General features: G+C 43.1%; 1 protein-coding gene across 1 annotated transcript; it reads left to right on the top strand.

Annotated features, from left to right (window-relative positions):
• Positions 1–1,790: 1,790 nt before the first annotated feature.
• Positions 1,791–14,027, top strand: LOC149318005 (growth hormone secretagogue receptor type 1-like). Its single transcript, XM_089507666.1, has 2 exons — positions 1,791–2,553; positions 13,720–14,027. The coding sequence occupies exons 1-2, from the start codon at positions 1,791–1,793 to the stop codon at positions 14,025–14,027; spliced, it is 1,071 nt and encodes a 356-aa protein (XP_089363792.1).
• The last annotated feature ends 8,736 nt before the right edge of the window (positions 14,028–22,763 follow it).

The raw sequence follows: 22,763 nt of genomic DNA on the forward strand, positions 1-22,763 counted from the left end.
GGCAATCTCTACATTGCCGACCCTCACCTGTCGCATGGATATGTGGCAGTGGGATCTGTGGGCTTCCTCACAGTGTGGTAAAGGGGCTTGAGCAGTGGACTATGACTCTGGAGACCAGAGTTGGAATCCCTGCTTGGCTATGGAAATCCACTGGGCAAGTCACACTCTCTCAGCCTCAGAGAAAAGCAAAGGCAAACCCCTCTGGACAAATCTTTCCATGGCCTTAAGGTTGCCATGTCAGAAATGGCGCATTAACAACAAAGAATATGCAGATGACCGCTGATTTCCATGCACTGTGGGACTGCAAAGACACATTATTTCGTGTGTGTGTGTGTGTGTGTGTGTGTAAGAGAGAGAGAGAGTAGTTATTCTGAACTGATCCGCTTGTTTTACTGATGCCTGCCATGCATCCAACAGGGAGGGATAGCTGTAGAGTAGCAAAAATCCTCTCCCCAGCTCCTCTGGTTTCGCATCTTCAATACATGTATATAAGTTGCAAGGGGATTCCATACAACTTTATAGAAGGTGGGTGTTTCAGTTGGTGAAATCCCACCTCATTGCTTACTCCAAGGCTTGTGCACCTGGGATGCCAGTGAAAGAGTGTTGAAGCACCTTGAATCCCCTTTTGGGAAAACGGCAGGACAAAAATCCAGTTAATAAACAAAGCAGTGCATGCAGCTTATTTCTGTGCAGCTTATCTGTAGCAGCTGTATGTTACCTTTTTCTTCAAGAAATTCACATGGTGTGCTCCTCCCAACAATCCTGTGATGTTGGGTTAGGCTGGGAGAGAACAGTCTGTCTCATTCAATTTTTTGCAGTGAGCTGAACAGGGCTCTGAACTCTGGTCTTTCTAGATGTGTTGACCTGGAACCCATCTCATCACCAGCTGTGCTGGCTGGGATGATGGGAATTGCAGTCACTTGGAAGGACCTAGATTGGGGAAGACTGCAATACATTACCACAGAGCGTCACAGTGGGTCTTGAATTTCCAGGTAAGCACAGAGTGGGAATTACTGGGAGTGGTATCAGTCCTCATTCTGTAGTGTTTAGCGGCTGTACCTATCTGGGAATAAAACCCAATGTGGATCCACTAACCTTGTCCACTGCAGCACATGGCTTGCATGCTTGAGCTATCTTTGTGACAGTTATCACAAAAAGCTTTCTTCGCCTCCTGTAATAAACTGATCTTTGGGTTGCTTGGCTGGATGGGATGCAGTTGGATGGGAGGTCTTGCCTTGGAGGAAGAGGTTGGGTTCTTCCCGAGTGTTTGATTCCACAGCCTGCTTCCCACATGCACTTCATCGCTTGTAGATGGATGGGGATGTGAATGCCCCACCGCATCATACCTCTGGCAATTTATTTCAAGGGAGCTGGCCGGCATCACCAAGTAGGCTCCAGTGATGAAATGCACATGTGAACTGGCCTATCATTAATTCTAACCTGTATTACCAACCACAGATGCAGAAACAGGGGGGTCGCCATGGTCTCCTTGATGTTCCAGGTGACTTAGTTCATTAACTGCACATGCAGTTTCCATGAAAGCCACTCAGAGTCCAGGAAGCAGTTTTAGCTCAGCGTCAGCTGTCTACTCCTCTTCTTTTCCCCCTCCTGATTTGTTCACTGGGTTTGGATTCTTGTTGTTTTGTTTTCATGCAGCACCTGCTGGATGTCCAACAACACTTTTTGCTCCTACTGTTGATGCCACCTTGTCCTTCCCAGCCATGATAAACAGCTGACACAGTCCCTCCAGATCACCAGAAGCCAATCAGAGAGTCCTCAAAGTTCTTGGGATGCACAACAACAAGAGCACCATCCAGCTGGTCATGGATTATGACAATGGCACATGGCCTGAGTACCCGCTGCACCTATTTCCCGCACCTCTGCTCACTGGTATCACCATCACCTGCGTCCTCCTCTTTCTTATTGGGATCTTAGGCAACATGATGACCATGCTGGTGGTTTCCAAGTTCCGGGATATGAGGACAACTACCAACCTGTACCTTTCCAGCATGGCTTTCTCGGACCTGCTGATTTTTCTCTGTATGCCTCTGGATCTCTTCCGCCTCTGGCAGTACCGGCCCTGGAACTTTGGGGATCTTCTCTGCAAGCTCTTCCAGTTTGTCAGTGAAAGTTGTACCTATGCCACTATCCTCAACATCACTGCCCTGAGTGTGGAGAGGTATTTTGCTGTCTGCTTTCCACTCTGGGCCAAGGTGGTGATCACCAAGGGCAAAGTCAAGCTGGTAATTCTAGTGCTCTGGGCTGTGTCTTTTGTCAGTGCTGGCCCTATCTTTGTCTTGGTTGGGGTTGAACATGAGAATGGGACCAATCCCCTGGACACAAATGAGTGTCGGACCACAGAGTATGCAATCCAGTCAGGGCTCCTGACCATTATGGTGTGGACATCCAGCATCTTCTTTTTCCTACCTGTCTTTTGCTTGACTGTGCTTTACAGCCTCATTGTAAGGAAACTCTGGAGGAGGAAGAAAAAGGATATTGGACCAAAGACTTCCATCAGGGACAAGTACAACAAGCAAACTGTCAAGATGTTAGGTAAGGATGTCTTGAATGTTTTCCATTATACAGTAGAGTCTCGATTATCCGACATAAACGGGTGGGCTGATAGTTGGATAGCCGAAAATGTTGGATAATCCGGAGGGTCCAAGAAAAGCCCTGAAATCACTATGAATTGCGTATTGAAGTTTTATTGCAGTAACAGTAAAAGTAACGTTGCAGTAATGTTATAGGAATAACATTGTAATGTATAAACAGTCCTCTAAAAATGTAAAGAAATCACTGATGAACATTGTGATGTACTATATGTGCTGTATAAACAGTTCAGTCCTCTGAAAATGTAAAGAAATCACTGAGCAGCGAAGTTGGATAATCCAGAATGTTGGATAATCGAAGGTTGGATAATCGAGACTCTACTGTATTTCTACTTGTCTCTGTGCACCCAGGATGTGGAAAAACAAAACAAAAACAAGAGACATGTTGTCTATTGGACCAACTCCTTTGATGTAAAACTATGAAAGATTTGGAGTTACACAAAATACTTATTCTAGATGAAAAATCCCCTGTAACTTAATACCTTCCAATTCAAAGATATAGCTGTGTTAGTCTGTAGAATCAGTATGTAGCGAGATCTTATAGCACCTTTGAGACTAACTGAAAGAAAGAAGTTGGCAGCATGAGCTTTCATAAATGTAAGTCTACTTATTCAAATGCATTTGGTGGACATCTGAGGAAGCAGACTTAAGTCTATGAAAGCTCATGTTGCCAACTTCTTTCTTTCATTTAGTCACAAAGGGACAAGATCTCTCTACATACCTTGCTATTATTACACCATTAATAAAGGGCAGACTTATATGGCGGACCTGAGGAAATAATTGGGAGGCATTCCAACCCCTCAAGCTGCACACGATCATTTCCCCAAAGCCACCATTGAGCATGTTGGCTAGGGGGTTCTCAGAGTTTTAGTCAAAAAAGGAATGTCCCTATTTGGATCAGATGAAAGCTGGACTAGCTTCTGGTCCAGGTTCCTCCTTCCCATAGTAGCCAACAAATCAAGTCATAAAGGTAACAAGTCCCTACTGGGCCAGGTCAAGGGTCAAACAAGTTAACAAGAATCTTCAGGGAAGCCCAGAAAATCTCCAGTAACTGGTATTCATTGGGTTAAATTGGAACTTCTCAAAGGTAAGAAGGGTCATATGACCACCAAGCAAGTTCTAGCTCCTGGAAGTCCTTTTACTCCAAGAAATTAGCAACTCACTTTAACTTGTATTTTCAAGTAAGTCTTTTTTGTAACTTTGTGCATTGCTAAGCAGTTTTGTGTCCAGGGCAGGTTCTACCATAAGACAGTTTGAGGCAGCTGCCTCCAGTAGAAGATGTTAGGAAGCAAGGAGAAGCAATGAGAACTTGGAGGACAGAGCTGAGTCTGCCATGTGATCTGTCTTGCATCCCTTCCACTAGCCTGCTGTCCCTCCCTCCAAGTACAGTGGAAGATGCTGGCTTACTATTGGCCAGACAAAAGGCAGTGTTCAGCTGGTCACCTTCTGTACATGTAATAGGGGGCCCACTAATTTGTCCATTGCCTCAAGCAGCAAAATATTTTGGGCTGATCCTGTACAGACATGTTCACTCAGACCCTTTGAAAAAATACGGTGGGTTTGAGAATATTCTTTCTCTAACAGTAGCAGCTTGTGTCTCACTTGCAACAATACATTGGGCATGATCCAGCCAAAGTTCTGGACTCTGATGCACTGTTTTCTTCCTTGAAAGATGAGCACTATTGGACAATATGGGTACTTAATCCCCAGTAAATATGCATAGGACTAAGCTGAAAAAGTTGTCAACTGCAATCAGTAAAATTTGCAAGTGTGCTTAATGCTGACTGGAGTGTATCTTTGCCTGCAAAGCCCTCTTTGGGTCTTGAAATATCTCTGGATGATTACAGAAAGGGAAAGCAGAAAGAAAGTAGAATGCTAGCTGCAAGGCTGTTGCATCTTTATGGCTAGCTTTTTCACTGCCTTCCAGGTGTTCAAAGGTGAATTATTAGCAGCAGAGTCTTCTTGGCTAATATCAGTTCTCCATGCAGTTTAGAAATCTGAATTTTGGTGGTTCTGAATCATGCTGGGATCCTACCCAGTGTTCTAGTGGAGCCAGGGCTCCTAGGGATGGAGGACCATGATTTTTGGATTCAAAGGAACACAGGATAGAATAATCTGTTCCACCCTTTAGATACTTCTGTTCCTTCTGAGCTGAGATGCAATCCTCACTTTGGCTCAAGGGATTCTCCTGGCCACAATATAGTATTGTGGCATATCCATGTTGTGTTTGGAGATGGATTGGTCTTGAATAGGCCAGTTAGCTTTACAAAAAGCCCAATTCCTGATACAGATGAGAACTGGTCGAACTGGTATGTTGTTATGGATTAGCACAGCATTTATAGACTCTCTTTGGGAACGTGAATAAGGGCGCTACCAGGATGAGCACCTTACTTCATAATGTACTACTGCTTTGCTACCTACATGAGCAGAGCTGTCTCTCCACTATGATAATTTGCCTTCCAGCTTCTGAAGTGTAACAGAGGCAGAAGTAATTTGCTCAATCTTAGTTTGCCTCCCTTGATTCTAATCATGGAACTAAAATCCATTCCACATTGAGCTTTGATTCATAGAACACTGACAGGGATGCTGTTATGAATGAAAACTGCATGCACTTATCCAGTGGTTTACTATTGATGCACTAGCTGCTCCACATGCCCTGCAAGGTGAGGGCTGCTGGATATATGGAAATGGAGGAGCAGTAGGTCTGCATTTATATATCCTTTTTGTTTGCCCACATGTATGCTCTTTTGAGTAAAAAAATGGACCAGGGCTACAGATCCCAGTACTGGGCTAGCTAGATGTGATTCTAGCTAGCTGTGTATGTTCATAACAGATGTTGAAAAGGACAGCATGCACAACTGCTCACAAAGTGTCACTGAAGGGCAACATATTGATTTTTGCAATATAAATAAAATACACAGAACTCTGAATCTGAGCAACAGTTTGTGATAATGGGTAACCAATCCAGAAGCTATTTATACCCCTTTGTATCATTTATGAGTATATTTTATGGCTGTGCAAATGGACCATTTGTGTAGAGGGGGGAAATCCTCTCGCCTCATATAAAATGGACCCCAAATAGTCTGCCATTTTAGATAGAAACAAAAAACATTCCAAACATGTAAACTTATCAAAATGTCATCAACAGATGTGGTCTATGCTGAGGACACATTTGTACCACACTGGGTGATCCCTAGTTCAGCATGTGGTTAGTGGGTCTTTAAGTGGAGGAACTTTAAATATCTCTACTGAGATGTAAACCCCACTGAGATCATTGAGACTTCCTCCTAGGTATGTATTGTAGGTATGTAGTTTTAAAAAGCATGATCATTATGGTCCATGCCTTACATATTTCTTGAGCTGCTGGTGGAAGAAACAGGACTAACATTAGCAAGCAAAAATGTTTTTAATAACTAAAATATTAAATTACATTTTTAATAATCAGTTTTTATAAAGCAATCCATGCACCATCTATTAATTTGAATTTAAGTAAAGGGTGCCAATCCAGTTATGGAATGATATTGACTTCTGAGTAGACACACTCATTGTATTCTATTACCAAAGCATCCATTTTATGAAATCTAAAGCACTGTCTAGAGTGCTATTTATTTTTCTTTTTATTTAACTAAACAGAATGGATTTGATCAGGAATGGGAGTCATCAGATAAGTACACACAGAATTGTCTGCATATTAATTTAGGAGAGTATGCACAGTGTGAAAGGATGGGTCACAATTCTCTAGCTTTATGTATAGGTTTTTTTTAAGATCAGCTGGGAGAAGGCTGAGCAGACATACAGGGGAGAAATTTAACTTTTTGCTTCCACTCTGGGTCCTGGGAGTTGAGAAGTCACTCCTTGGAAATAGATGTTTCTTTATGGGCGCACAGAGAAACTGGTGTTGCAGCAACAGATACAGAACAGACTGGTAGAAAGAAGACGGGGGGGGGGGTGATAGAAAGAGAAGGGGGAAAAGGGGGTGACAAAAAGAGGAGGCCAAACAGGATGGACCCCACAATGAGAAGGGAGCAGTGGGGCTCAAATCCTTTCTAAGATCAGGCTGGAGGACTGAGACCCCTACAATGATCTGGTAAAATGGAAATAGTCTGAAAAAACTGGACCACCAAGGGTGTACTCCAGTGGCATCACTAGGGTTGGTGTCATCCAGTGCAGTAACTCATGGTATCATTCAATGCCCTCCATTGACCTCCTCCCATACCACACACAACAGAATCCTTAGTGATGTTTTTTGCACGAATGTTACTCACAAATCACAATTCCCATATGTCTCTGGATGTAATGGCAATAGTTGTGACATAACTAGCAAAATTGAAATTATACTTTTAAATTACAATATCATACACACAACCTAAATGTTTTAACATATACATAGTTTCATGGGCTTAAAGTGAAGGATGGGATGGGAGCAGATTGCTCTCCTGTCCTTATCCTATCAGTGATCACAATCATGCAAAAGAAATTCATACATGTCACGCTGATCTGGTCATTGTCCTTTCAGTGACGTGGAATTGTATTAATGGGTTTTTTCCCCTGTGAATACAAAGTGATTGGAAATGAGGGGACAATTCCACTTCACTCACAGGACAATGTCAGGATCAGCACGACATCATATGAAAGCCTTTTGTGCAATTACTGTCATTTGCACTTACCAGACAGGACAATTCCAGATCAGTGAAAGATCATGTGGAAGTCCTTCCCGTGATCGCATGGGAAGGGTGGGACAAGAACAGGGAAAGGATGGGACAGGGACGTCCTTTTCCTTGTTTGATAATCTCCATTGTAAGCCACTTTGAATTCTGTCCCGGTGGAAAGGCTTGGAAAAAAAGAAAGAAAGAAAGAAAGAAAGAAAGAAAGAAAGAAAGGGCTTTCAAAAGTCTTTATATTCAAGAATGATTCACAGAATGCCCCTCATAAGCAAGACAGGTTCCTCAACCCTGCTTTAGTGTAAAAAAAGCCCCATTCATGCCAATGTTTCCATGCTAGTCCCAAAAAATAACAGCTTCAGGAAAAGGTTTTTCCCATAGTGAAAGATTGGGTTACACACGACCAAGGAGCAGATAAGACAAAATAGCTGCTGATTAACTTTTGGGTACTGTTCAAAGGAGTGAACAATGAGGCTCTATGGAATTTGGGGACAGCTCATCTGAAATATAGTGTTTCCTTAAGTGAGCCTGTCTTGAATGTAAGATCTTTGCAGGATACCATCTTCTTGGACCCATTACCCTCATAGGTGCTTTTATTAAGGGCACAGAAAAGGCCTTCTCAGAGAGCTGTTCCTAGATTGTGGATATTCCTTCCAAAGGATGCTAAGTTGTTCCCCTCTCTGTTATTCTTCTACCATTTTATTCATGCAAGCTTTTGGCAACTGTTAACAAAGTCAGCCCTTCTCATGTTGTGGCCAAAGTACGACAGCCTGAGTTTCATCATCTTGGCTTCCAAGGAGAGAGAGAGTTGATCTGTGTTAGGATCCATTTGTTTGTCTTTTTTGCTGTCCATGGTATACTCAGTACTCTTCTCCAGCATCAGATCTCAAATGAGTTGATTTTCTTACTGTCTTCGCTGTACAGCTCTCACCTCTGTACATGGTGTTGAGCAATTCACTGGCTTTGGACAATTCTAACTTCAGTGCTCCATTGTATATCTTTACACTTGAGAATCTTATCTAGATGTACACAATTATACTCCACAATTATAGCACTATTATTCCACTCACCAAACTACAAATCCCAGGATTCTATGTAAAGGAACAGATTAGGAGTATTATTTTCTCCCTTCTCTTTATGCATCCCTTGTAACTTCTAGCATAAAAATCTTTTTACACATTTTGTCACTGATGTGTCCTTTTCTAATCCTATTCTGATATTGCTATGGCATTTTTATCATACTTATGTTTACTTTCTGAGCATATGACTTGTTTTCCTTATTCATATTTTCTTTTATTTTTTTCCATTATGGCTCACCTCTTTCACAGTGGATTCTAGCAGAATTTCAGCTGAGGTGTGCCATATTTCCACTCCATCAAGCAGTCTGGCAGCCACACAGGATAAACAGCCATAGAAACATTGATGGTGTACAGATAAAAAGGAACAGATACCTGGGGAACCAGTAGAGAGTAGGACTGAACTAGAACTGGGGACACCCAGTTTCAAATCTGCATTCAACCTTTTGGGTGACGGTGGGCTAGTTGCTATTTCTAAGCCCAATGCAATGCAAAGCAATGCAGCAGCTTCACATTGGTGTTTCCCTATAATCTCTGTATGTGGATGCATGGACACACATCTGTGCACACACCTATGTTCACACTGAGGTCTACCATCTTTTCAAAGGTAGAGACATCTCTGGGAGAGAGGGAAAAAAGAGAATCTTGCAGCCCTTTTAAGACTGATTTTTGGTTTACCATGAGCTTTTGTGAATATCAATCCACTTCTTCAGATGCAATGACAAAGAATGCATCTATACTGTGTACAAATAATGCAATTTGACACCACATTAAGTGCTGTAGGTCCAGCCTATGGAATCTTTGGAATTGTAGTTTTCCAAAGTCTTATGCCAAAGAGTGCTAATGCTTCACCTAACTACAAATTCCAGAATTCTGTAGGATGGAACCATGGCAGTTAAAGTGCTGTCAAACTGCATTGTTTCTACAGTGTAGATGCACGCAGAGTGATATTAAAACCTCAGGTTATTGAACATATTCATACAGTTGGGGGCTGGAATGTTAGGATACTTTGTGGAAAGAACCCTTCAAGAGAGCATTGTTGGGAGAGGATAGGGAGAGAAAAAGAGTAGGAGTTTGCTTTACAGAAGAATCAAGCCCTCTGGTGGTTTGTTGTTGTTGCTGAATTTAAAGATATAGCCATGTTACTCTGTAGAATCAGTATGTAGAGAGATGTGTAGTAGCACCTTTGAGACTAACTGAAAGAATGAAGTTGGCAGCATGAGCTTTCGTATACTTAAGTCTACATAAAAGCATAGAATTCAAAGTAGACTTAAGCCTACGAAAGCTCATGCTGCCAACTTCTTTCTACTTCCTTAGATGAATATGCAGGAAGCCCAGCGTGGTGAACCTGAGCAAGTAGACTTAAGTCTATGAAAGCTCATGCTGCCAACTTCTTTCTTTCAGTTAGTCTCAAAGGTACTACTACAACTGTCTATATACTGTTGTTGTTGTTGTTGTCAGTTGCCTGTGAGTCAGCTCCAACTCATGGTGACCTTGTGGATGAGACATCTCCAAGACCCCCCCGTCCTCCACTGCTCCACTCAGATCCTGTAGATTCAGACCTGTGACTCCTTTATCCATCTAGCATGGGGTCTTCCTCCCTTTCTACTTCCCTCCCCCTTTCCTTGCATTATTGACTTTTCTAGTGAGTTGTACCTTATCATGATGTGTCCAAACAGCCTCAGTTTGATTATTTTGGCTTCCAGGAAGAATTCAGACTTCATCTGTTTGTCTTTTTGGCCATATACAGTATCTTCAGCACTCTTCTCCAGCACCACATCTCAAATGAGTTGTTTTTCTTCTTATTCACTTTCTTCCCTGTCCAGCTCTTGCATCTGTACATGAGGATGGGAATACAATGGCTTGCAGAATTTTAACGTTAGTGCTTAATTGTATATCTTTACTCTTTGAGTGTCTGGTGGTTTATGAAGGCACAATTCTCTGTTGGAAATTAAGAGGGAGATTAGGTTAAGAAGAGTCTGAAAGCCATGCAGATGGATTTGGAGGCCACATACAGCCCATAGGTGACATGATGTTGAGTGAGATGGCCACTTCAGGCAGTGGGTAACTAGCTTCTGTAGATGGAACAGAAGGTCCTGGGACATTAAGGAATTGTTGGAGGCCCTGAGCAAATGTCAGCTGTTCCCTTGTTCCATCCTATTTTCTGAGTATTATTATTTATTATACCTAGATTTCATTTATTCTCTTGCCCAGATGTATTCAAAGTTGTAATGAAGGCAGAATGGAAAGGAGTGGGGTATTTCTGGTAAATACACAGAAAACAATTAGGATGAATGCTCAGGAGTGCACTTTTTCAAGACTCCTCTTATTAGCATGGCCACCAGAATAATATTCCAGACAGAAAGCTTACATTTAGAATGTGACTTGTCTGATGGTCAGTCTGTCCTTTATCATCTGTCTACCCTTTTGGCTCTCTGCTGTTCTTATTGATATATTGAGGAACAGACCCAACTTCAAAATGCTTGGTCTGCAGTTCTTTCCCTTGCTGAGAAGTTTTGGGTTTCTCATGATTGAATGTAGTGTAGAAAATGTGCACTAAAGAGGCAAATATATTAAAATAATTTCCCAAGAAGATTGTTGTGGAATTGTTTGGCTAATATTCAGAAGCAGCGAATCCTTTTTTTATCTTCAGAGCCAAAGAAAGAAAAAAAAATGAGAGTGAGAGTGGGGAGAGAGATTTTAAAAAAAATATACCGTATACACCCGTGCATAACTTGAGAAATTTAGGTCAGAACATTGACCCCAAAAACCTGAGTCAACTTATTCATGGGTCAATACGGTAATTGACCTGAGCCTCTCCCCAGCTGAGCTGCCTCTGCAAGGGACAGCCAAGCAGGGGAGAAGCTAGGAAGGGTGGCTGATCATCCTGCAGCCTGTCCCTAGCTGGGCTTCCTCCCGAAGTCTGACCCTTGACTTATCCATGGGTCATACCAAAATCCATAATTTTGGCCCCATAAGTTGACCTTGACTTATACATGAGGTTGACTTATAGTCGAGTATATACGATATATTGTTGTTTTTGTGTGACTCCAAGTAATTTTTGACTTATGGCAACCCTAAGGTGATCCTACCATAGGGGTTTGTTGACAAGTGTATTCAGAGGGGTTTGCCATTGCCCTCTTCTGAGGCTGAGAGAATGTGACTTGCCTATTTTTCAATGGTTTTCTGTTTGTATTATGACCCTCCAAACAAAGTGTGTACAGTATTTATTGCCTTTCCCAAAGACTTAATGATCAGGAGGTCCTTCTCCAGGCTGCCCTCCTGCAATGAGAAGGGAGCTTTTCGGTGATGAAATACCCTCCCCAGGCAAATGTGGTTGGGAGAAGCATGAGTATTGCAGTGACAGATGCACATTTAAATGTCTCCAAAACTTTTGCTCGGTGATTGATAAGGGCTGCTTTTCTGGAAGAGCCATTTTTTGATGGAGGAGGTGGGAGTGGAAACACTATGGGATAGATCTTCAGAAAAGCTACTACTGCATCCAGAGCCCTTCTTCCTCACAAAAACCTCAACAGGAGATGTTTCTTTTTGCTAGCATATTTTTAAAAAAAGTTCCCTTCTATTTAAACCAGTATAAGGCCTGGCACTGGGGTGTAGTTACGAGGGAAGGGACAAAATGAGGGCCATATTCCCCCTCCCAAATAAGAATTCTGTCACCAGTGGAATTTTCCACCAGTCCCCAAGTTTTTAGCATTGTAGAAAGTGCAACACTGAAAAGCATTCATGCATGGCACTATCTTGCTGTGTTTGCATTCCCCAGTATCTTTGCTGGTCTCTTTTGTTTGGATGCCTAACCTGTATTTCTAATGACTGGGGAAATTTGGGGAATTAAGGAAAAGTTCACAGATGTGTGTCGGGGGGGGGGGGGAGGGAAGAGAAATCTTATTAGGAAGGCAATGCCTTCATTTTGCCACTCTCGCCCCCAATAGTTACACGCCTGCATGGCATGATTTTAGCACTTCACATTTCTATTCAGTTTCATAGTGAACTCAGCACTCTTTAAGCAGTTTACAGTATGTAAGCCAATTGGCCCCAACAAACTGGATACTCATCTTACTGAACTACAAAAGGAAGGAAGGCTGAGTCAATCTGGAGTCCTCTGGTATCGAACTCACAATGTTGTGGCTGCAGTACTGGCAGTTAACCACTGCGCCACTAGGGCTCCTTAAATTTTGGGGAGAGGAGAGCATTGACATGGTGTAGTGAACAGAGCATGGTGTACTGGTTTGAGCATGGAGACCAGGGTTCAAATCCCTGCTCAGCTAGGGAAACCCAATGGGTGACATTGGCCAAATCACACTCTCTCAGCCTCAGCGGAAGGCAAAGGCAAACTGCCTCTGAACAAATCTTGCCAGGAAAACTCCATGATAGTGTCATCTTAAGGGTGCCATAAGTTGGAAATGACTTGAAGGCACAACAACAAGAATATTGGAATTATGAGGAGGCTCATACCCCTATGGATCTGTGGCAGGGATTGAACTTGTACAACCTTCCAGTTGTGCTTGAACTGCATCTCTCACCATTAGCTATGATGGCTAGATATGCTGCAACTTATAATGCAACAACATCTGGAAGTCCACATGAGTCTCACTCTTGATGTATGGCTTTCATGCTCCCACATTCCCCGTTTCTAGCCTTTGCCACCCATAGAATATCAGGGAAGGGTCAGTGGAAAGAATGTAATGGACAGAAGACAAATTGCTTTTTTGAAATACAACTCCCAGAATCTGCTGGCTACATTGGCTGGGAGGTTTAGGCAGTAGCATGTCCCCTACTCCACATAGCAAAGTATCTCATGCTATTCGTAATTTTTTTCTTTAAAAGATGCACAATGCAAGATTTGAACTTGGGACTTGCCAGTTTACCACTCGTGCACAAGATCACACAAAATGTTCAGCAGCAAAATGTGGACCGGGAACTAAAAAGCAGAATACTGTGCATCTCTGAGTGAGGCTGCTGCTACATTACAGAATTAATGCAGTTTTACATTGCTTTAACTGCCATGGATCATCCTATGGAGTCCTGGGATTTGTAGTTTGTTCTGACACCAGAGCTCTCTAACAGAGAAGGCTAAATATCTCACATACTATAAATCCTAGAATTTCATAGCACTGTGCTATAGCAATTAAAGTGGTATCAAAGCACATTAACTCTGCAATGTAAATGCAGCTTTAGTCCACAGTGCTCATCCTAGGCTGGGCAAGCCACAATACCAGATCTACCCTGGACAACACTTTATACCAGGTCTTTACATCCTCCAGCAATATTGAGGAAGAAAGATGAGCAAATATCACAATGTCCTTAATTCTCCTGTCATTAAGATCTAACCTCTCTGTGTCTCTTTCTTTCTAGCTGTGGTGGTTTTTGCTTTCATACTCTGCTGGTTGCCTTTCCACATAGGGCGTTACCTGTTTTCCAAATCCTTTGATGCTGGATCCTTGGAAATAGCTGTCATCAGCCAGTACTGCAACCTGGTATCGTTTGTCCTCTTCTACCTGAGTGCTGCCATCAACCCAATCTTGTACAATATCATGTCGAAGAAGTATCGAAAGGCTGCTTACCGGCTCTTTGGAATCAAGCCACCTAGGAGGAAAAGACTGTTGGTGACAAAGGAAGGAGAATCCTGTGCCTGGACAGAGTCCAGTGTCACAGTGACCTGACAGTGCTGATGGGACATAATTGTCACCTAAAGCCATAACAAAATGGAAAAGCTGTTTGGGTTCCAAGAATGGCACGCTATTGCTTTTCATGATTCAAAATGGCTGCAATTTTAAAATGCAGAGAGATATATAAGAAAATGAGAAAAAAAGAGTAAAGTGATGAGCATATTGGTGAAAGCAAAATGCCCTGCCAATGAATGAGGAAACTGGACGTTGCTGGATGAATGGGATGATCTGGCTTGCATCACAAAGATTTGGTTGGATAAAGCAGGGTTACCGTCAGCTGTGCAATGTCAGATGGGACATGGAGATTGAGAAAGGCAGCATTGCAAGGATCTTTTGTGATTCCATGACACTAACCAGAGGTTCCACCCCCAAACTCTCCAGTTTTGAAGGTGGGTCCCCAGGGCAAAGCTTGGAATCTCTTTGATTACAGCAACAGAGGCAACTGTGGTTCATCATGTTTTCTGGGCCTTACAAGTCCCATCAGTCCTAACCAACATGGCCAATGGGGAGGGAGGTGGCTCTTGCCTGGCACACTGCCCAACAGCCTCTGTAGTCACAGGGGAGTTGTTGAGGAAAAAAAGAATCCACACCTGACACCATCCTGATGGTAGTGACTTCATGACCTTGAAAACAACTATATGCCTGTGTCAATTGATAACTGGCTCCACACATTCTGGAAGAGATACCTGGGATATAGTTTTGTGTATTGGATGAGATAGTGAGGAATGTATGGAGGAACTTTCTATCATTCAGTCATCATGGATGTATTACTAGACTCACTTGGACCCAGAGCCTCTGCAAGAGCAGGGAGATTGATTAAAATAGCCTGCCCTAGGTGGCTGGTGGATCTGGATGGGTATTGGTTGGCTCTTAGGAATTTCTCATCACATTCACTGGCTGTTAAAGTCTTGATTGATCTCTGGAATGGGACAAATGACATTACCAGCTTGGCAGATGAAGGGAATGCTGTGGATATAGCATATCTTGATTTCAGTAAGGCCGTTGACAAGATTCCCTCTTGATATTCTTGCAAACAAGATAATAAAATGTGGTCTAGACAATGCAGCTATTAAGTGCATTTGTAAGTGGTTGACTGGCCAAACCCAAAGGGTGCTCAGCAATGGCTTCTCTTCATCCTGGGGAGAAGTGACTAGTGGGATCCCACAGGGCTCTGTCCTGGGCTATTCAACATCTTTATCAATGACATGGATGAAAGTATAGAGGGCATGCTTACCAAATTTGCTGATGACACCAAATTAGGAGGAGTAGGTAATCGAGAGAGCAGTCACTTTCCAGCTTCAGTCGATCTTGGAGGACACCGATTTTCTGGACCCATTTCAAACCGGCTTCCGGACGGGCTATGGAGTTGAGACTGCCATGGTCGCCTTAGTTGATGACCTCCGTCTGGGCATGGACAGGGGAAGTGTGTCCCTGTTAGTGCTTCTGGACATCTCAGCGGCTTTCGATACGATCGACCATGGTATCCTTCTGGAGCGCCTGAGGGGGTCGGGTATCGGGGGCACTGCTTTGCGGTGGTTCCGGTCCTACCTCTCGGGCAGATTCCAGATGGTGGAGCTGGGGGACTGTCGCTCCGATAAGAGGGCCCTTACATCTGGTGTCCCTCAGGGAGCGATTCTGTCCCCTATGCTATTTAACATTTACATGAAACCGCTGGGAGAGATCATCCGGAGACACGGGGCGCGGTGTTATCAGTACGCTGATGACACACAAATAGTCTTCTCTGTGTCTCTGACTGATGCAGTAACTAAGGATGGCATCTCTCCTCTAGATGCCTGCTTGGCGTCGGTAATGGGCTGGATGAGGGAAAACAAACTCAGTGTGAATCCAGGGAAAATGGAAGTACTGGTGATAGGTTCCCCAGCTCCGGGTGGTGAGATCTGTCATCCGGTCCTGAACGGGGTCACGCTCCCCTTGAAGGACTCGGTGCGCAGCTTGGGTGTACTCCTTGACTCGTCGCTCCAGCTGACATCTCAGGTGGATGCGATGGTCAAGAGTGCTTGTTATCAGCTTCGGCTGATACGCCAGTTGCGTCCCTACCTGGACCATAGGGACCTTGAAACTGTTGTACATGCTTTGGTAACCTCTCGATTGGTTTTCTGCAATGCGCTCTACATGGGGCAACCCTTGTACCAAACCTGGAAGCTGCAAATGGTGCAGAATATGACAGCTAGACTGGTCGCTGGTAGTTCCAGGTCGGACCATATAACACCTATTTTAAAAGATCTTCACTGGCTGCCTATTCGCTTCCGAGCTCAATACAAGGTGTTGTTTTTGACCTATAAAGCCCTAAATGGCTTGGGCCCAGGGTACTTGGAGGATCGCCTCTCCCCATATAATCCACCCCGCACTCTTCGAACATCCGGGACGAATTTGTTGGAGGTCCCTAGGTCACATTTTGTGAAGACCTCACAGAGGGCTTTTGCCATCGCTGCCCCTTCTCTTTGGAATAAGCTCCCTGTAGAGCTCCGCTCCGCCGCTTCATTAGCTTCTTTTAAGAAAAATTTAAAAACGCATTTATTTCGGTTGGCCTTCCCACCTTAGTTAATTGTTTTTTCTCTGCCCCTTGTCTTTTTCCTTTTGACCCCGGACTATCGTAAACTGATTTTTCCCTTTTCTTGCCCTTGACATGTGTATTTTATTGATTCCTGTTCCCATTCCTTGTAGTAATGCTTTTAACCCTATATTGTAATTGTTTTATCTTGTATTGTAATGTTTTTAACCTTTGTAAGCCGCCTTGATCATCTCCATGGAAAGGCGGGGTAAAAATAAAAATTATTATTATTAATTATTATTATTAATCCTTAAGATGACAGGATCAGAATTCAAAATGACCTGAATAGATTAGAAAGCTGGGCCAAAACTAACAGAATGAACTTAAACAGGGAGAAATGTAGGGTACTGTACTTAGGCAGAAAAAATGAAATGCATAGATATAGGATAATAATAATAATAATTTATATTCCGCTTAATCACTTGGAATCCAAGCGGAGTACAACAATAAAACGAGGTACAGTTAAAAATTCTAAAAACTACTATCCCTCCCTTCCAGTATAAAAACATAGTAATACTAAAAAGAGATTAAACCAGAAAGACATTAAAACAATAGCATAAAATAACAATTAAAATCAATAGAAGATTGGTAAGAAATTTATAGCAGGGTCCAGATAGGATGGAAAAGGTGATGCAGAAAAGAGGAGAGGGAAGGCATCTGGCATGACAACAGTATTTGTGAAAGGGATCTAGGAGATCTAATAGACCACAAGTTGAACACAAGTCAATAGGGTGATGCAGCAGCTAAAAAAGCCAATGTGATTCTAGGCTGCATCAATAAAGGTATAATGGCTAGATCAAGGAAAGTAATAGTGATACTCTCTTCTGCTTTGGTTAGGCCTCACCTGGAATATTGTGTTCATTTCTGGGCACCACAATTCAAAAAGGATGTTGAGAAGTTGGAACATGTCCAGAGGAGGGTGACCAAAATAGTGAAGGGTCTGGAAAGCATGCCGTACGGGGAGAGACTTAGGGAACTGGGTATGTTTAGCCTGGAGAAGAGAAGCCCTGTTTATGTATTTGAAGGGATGTCACATTGAGGATGGAGCAAGCTTGTTTTCTGCTGCTCCAGAGAATAGGTAGGATCTAGAGCGATGGATTTAAACTAGAGGGAAAGTGATTCCAGCTGAACATTAGGAAGAACTTCTTGACTGTAAGAGCTGTTCAACAGTGGAACACATTCCCTTGGAGTGTGGTGAATCTCCTTTTTGGAGAGGCTGGATAGCCATCTGTCAGGGTGCTTTGATTCTGTATTACTTCATGTCAGGAAGTTGGACTCGGTGGCCCTTGTGGTCTTTTCCAACTCTGTGATTCTATGAAGTGCTCCAACTAGATGAAGCAATTGCTGCTGTGCAATACTGGTGGAAAACAGAAGGAATCCAGCTGAATACAAGCTTGACTCCATCTGAAGGCCTATCTAAAGTGGGTGTTGATGATGGTGAAGAAACTATTCTTCTCTAACAGTACTGTATTGTATCTGCACAGAGTAATCCAGTGGAATTATGTCAGTTGGTCAAAGGCCTATTAAATTCTGGCCCCTATCAAATGTAAACCATACAATAATCAACTGTGACCAGTTTGTTCAACATGTTGTAGATAAAATCATTCAGGCAGTTCTGATTTGAATTTCATAACTGATAGAGATCTAGACATAGCTTGAAAGAGTTACATTTAGACTACAACTACTAGGATCTTCCAGTTAGCATGGTCATCTGGTTGGAGGATCCTTGAACTTACATATCCCTCAACTGTTCTGATTTGGCAGGGATAGTCCTGATTAATCCCATCCTCCCACTTTTCCAGTTCTTTTTAAAATGTCCCAGTTTCTCCACTCACCTCTCACTTTCCCCATTCTCCTCAATTTACTTAGTTTCTGCAAACTGAGGTATGAGTCCCTAAGCAGCTTGTTCTCAGTTAACACAGCAGGGAGAGAAAGAGGCGAGGAGGGGCAGAATCTTATCCTTCACAGTAGGCTCAGACAAAATCAATCTGCTGCAGCCTGTCCAGCTTTAGTATTCTTCCTCATTAGTAATTTTTGCCATCTTAATCCCACTCTGATATTGCTTGGTGACACGTGTCCCATTTTTCATTTGTGAAATGTTGGTGAGTATGAATTTACCACCTAAAAGAAAAATCAGCTTTCTCACGTGTAATGCTGGCCTCTGCTAATCTAGTTAAAATGGATACTTTACTATTTATGGAACCCCAGATTGTTGGAGAAGTGAGGCCCACCAAAGGTTTGACTGACCCCTTGCCTTATCTAGCATACAAAATAAGCCACAGGGTGGATAGGTAAATGCATTGGTGGGTGCGTTTTGCAACTATCTGTGGTTCCACTGTGCTTAAAAGAGATAGTGGTGAGGCCTCTAGTACAATAGCTTCACTGGTTAACAGGCTGCTTCTGGGGGCTTAGTTCAAAGGGCTTGTTATGATACGAAAAGCCCTGTACAACTTGGCACCATTCACCAAGGTATGTATGCTCCAATATGAACTTGCCTGGGTCTTGCAGTTTCCAAGGGGAAGGCCCTTTGCTTGGTCACCACACTAGCAGAGGCAGTTTGCTGGGGATGAAGGAGAAAGTTTTCTCAGGGAATGTGGAACTCTCTCTGTTCCCTGTTGCTCTTCTTCTGGCAAACAAAGATCCCCTCTTCTTCAAATATTCAGTCAGGCCTTTGGCACAGCAACACCATTATTGATGGAAGGAGATGGGCAATGTTGTTTCTCTCTATTGCAGTATTTCAAATCTGTTTTTAATGTTCTCATAATATTTGGTTTATATCTAATTTTATCACTGTTAGCCACCTTGAGTGCCATAGGAAGGGGTATAAATTTAATAAACCAATCTAACAAACAAATAAAGATCGGTCTGTGGTACTTACCAAGAGATGAAACACCTTCCTTTTCTGTCCTTTCTGTTACCTATGATTATGTTCATAAAGATGCGGGGAGTCAGCTAACAGGGCCATTCATTACTGCCAGCAAATAGTAATGCAAAAGGGAAGCTGACAGCCAGAGTTTCCCACCAGGATTTTTGGTTCCTTCTCCATTTTGTTCATCAACAAAGCAACACTGGATTGTTCTTAGATATTTTGCAGACTTTTACCTTTCTTACACTTACAGTTCAAGAAATCAAGGAACTTCAAGTGGGCAGGTGGGAAAATAATATAAATATGATGGGCTTAGTAACAATGGCAGTATGTTAAAGTGTATAGACATTCAACTGCAGCATTTACAGCCACAGAGAATTATGACGAGACAAAATTTAATGAGTATGCCTAACTGTAGAAATTTTTACTGCTATTTGAAGAAATAGAATCATGAATAGGATAATATAAGTTTCACTTAGATTCACAACTAATCATAAGTAATGTTTTACAACGGTTATTAATTCACACACCAAGGTCAGGAATGAAAAAGAGTGAATGGGAGTAGTAGGAAAGAGACATAGAGCATACATTTCACTTTAGCCAATAGAGAAAGAAGACTTAGGAGATTATTGCACTGCCTTTCCTCCCATCCTCAGTGTGGATTGAAATTTTTGAAAAATGGGTTTTATTGCATAACTCTGTACCCAGTCTGGAGGCATCACGCACCCCAAACTTGGCATCCCATACCCTATCTGTACCTCTCCTGTACTTTGCAAGGAACAGGAAACTCCCATTCTTTCAAAAAGTGCCAGAGATGTATGGATCTGGTACGGGATGCCAAGATTGGGTATGTGATGCCTCTGGCATGGAGGTACGGTTGCCATAAGTCAGGACCTCCAAACCGGGACAAATGTAAGACAACATTTTCAAACGTAGGACACATTTTTTAAAAATGGAGGACACGTGAAAATTTTTGATGATTTTTGAAAAATGTTAATATAAATGCATGTTTCTTAGACATGATCAAAATGGAGGACATTTGGGCATTATTCCTAGACAGATGGCAGAAATGTACTTCCCTTTCTGGCCAAACCACCCCCCTCCATTCCAAAACACACACAACAGCACATTTGGGCATTTCACATGGCTTTACTTAACATGTCCTCTTGCATAGTTCAGAGGCTTATTCCATAACCAAACCCCTTGGGTTTAACACTTAGCATGGTTTAACATGGCTATGCATATTGAACGTGTCAAGGTGGTTTCACAAGAAGTGGATTTGCCGTTTCAGGTTTCTTATCCCAACTGTACTTCTCAGAAGTGTCTACTTGGTCAAGGGAAAGCACAAAAAATACACCAAAAACACACTTTGGAAGGTGACACTGTCTCGCCTTCAGAAAGAGCATGCGCATGCCCCAGAAGCTGATTGATATCAATATCACCATCCTCATCATCATCATCACTATCATTGTTAAAACATTGTTAAAAAAATAAAATAAAAAACAAGGGAATCTTGGCTATTATTAAGACTAAAAATATCAAAAAATAAAATAAAAATAAGGGAGACTTGGATATTTTAAATAATAAAAATTAACCAATAATAATAATAATAATAAAAATACATTCAAACCACTACACCACACTGACTCTCTTAAACAGGCCTGCCCTGAAAAAAGAAATGAAAACTAAGGGAGTCCTGAAATGGCCACTCACCTCCCCTTCTCCTGCGAATTACAAAGAGGAAGCTTTGTAATTCACGCCAAAGACAAAAAGGCAGAGCCCTTTGCCCTCCCTGTGGCCCAGAGTCCTCCTCCGCTCTGCCTCCTCTTCCTCCTCCTCCTCTTCTGAGGATCTGCCCCCTTAAGGGGCCAGCTCCCATTTTAGGCCGGCGTGCGGCCAGGGCCAGGGTCGCGGAGGAGGAGGAGGAGGCAGAGGAGGAGCTGGGTGGCCAGCTGGCTGCGTGCGGCCTTGAAAGGCAAGGGGGACACGTGGGGAAGGAGGAGGTTGGTGAAGGAGGCGGAGGTGGGTGGCTGGCCGGCCGCATGGGCGGCCACGGCCAGAGGGAGCACGCAGGGGGCGGAGGAGAAGGAGGAAGCAGAGGAGGAGGAGGCGGACGCGGAAGTGGGTGGCCAGCCGGCTGCATGAGCAGCCGCGACCATAAAGAAGGCGTGCGCGGGGGCGGAGGTGGCCGCAGTCAGGGCAGTCCCGCTTTTGGCAGGAAACCGGACCGGAACCGTGCCAGCACCACCAAAAGCGTGATTGCCCTCCCTACATGGAGGTGTACAATAACACCCATTTTAAAAAGTTTTCAAAAGTTTCAGACCATACTAAGGCTGAGAGGAAAGGCAGTGTGATAATCTCCTTAGACCAATATTCTGTATCATCTTCAGAGCTCTGCTCTGGTGCCACAGCAAACTACCATTCCCAGAATTCCATAGTATTGAATCACAGCAGTTAAGGTGGGGTCAAACTGGATTCTTATGCAGTGTGGATGCAGCCTCAGTTAAAGATACTTAACTAAGTAGACTCTCCTGGTCCAATACATTCATGGGGCTCATAGCCACTGCCAAGAATTTACCTAAAACGGGATACAGACCGCCCAAAACGGGTGGTCTTCCTCTGCCCTGGTTTGCTGTGTGAGGGAGCCGCAGTGGACAAACCACACGGCTCCCTCACGCAGCAAAAAGAACCCGCAAAAAGCGGGTTCTTTCTGAGGCATGGTTGTGACGCTGCAAAGTGCCAATGGTGCGGCATCACAAGGATGCCGAGATGTGTGGACGCTAGGCATCCATCACGTCAAAATGGCGGCACCCGTATGTACAGGGCGCCGCCATTTTGACACCCTGGTCACTTGCAAGGGGCGTCTGAAAGCACCACCCCTCGCACGTCACGATGGCACTCCATAGGGCCCGTCTAGCCAGCGCCTTAGTTACTCATTTTTGGCCTAAGAAGAAATGAGTAGACTCAAGAAAACAAAATACCTCACAATATATCAGGAGAATAATTTTAATGAAGTCCAGAGCGGTTTGATAACAGTGGAAATTATCGTCAACATCTGGATGGCTATTGACTTTTAAAATAGCATTCAACATTTTAAAAGTCCATTAATCATTTTTTACTTTCTAAATACTTTCCAATATGATCCATACATCCTTGGACCCTTAGTTTTCTTTTTTATATTATCTCAGATCACTTTTCACTGAGGCTACTGCTGTATATTTTACTTCTGCAATAGCCATAATTACAATGCTTCTATTTGCTGCCAATTTGAGCAGAATGGGGCATGTGTAAT

The sequence above is a fragment of the Sceloporus occidentalis genome, unplaced genomic scaffold (genome assembly GCF_023333645.1).
Source record: "Sceloporus occidentalis isolate IW3139 unplaced genomic scaffold, rSceOcc1.0.p SCAF_2, whole genome shotgun sequence".
NCBI classification, from domain to species: Eukaryota; Metazoa; Chordata; class Lepidosauria; order Squamata; family Phrynosomatidae; genus Sceloporus; species Sceloporus occidentalis.

What these genes read in the sequence shown, in the direction of transcription:
- LOC149318005 (XM_089507666.1), top strand. Translation starts at nt 1,791, where the DNA reads ATGCACAACAACAAGAGCACCATCCAGCTGGTCATGGATTATGACAAT. An exon ending in GCAAACTGTCAAGATGTTAG is followed by an intron (nt 2,554 to 13,719) that starts GTAAGGATGTCT and finishes CTTTCTTTCTAG; the next exon opens with CTGTGGTGGTTTTTGCTTTC.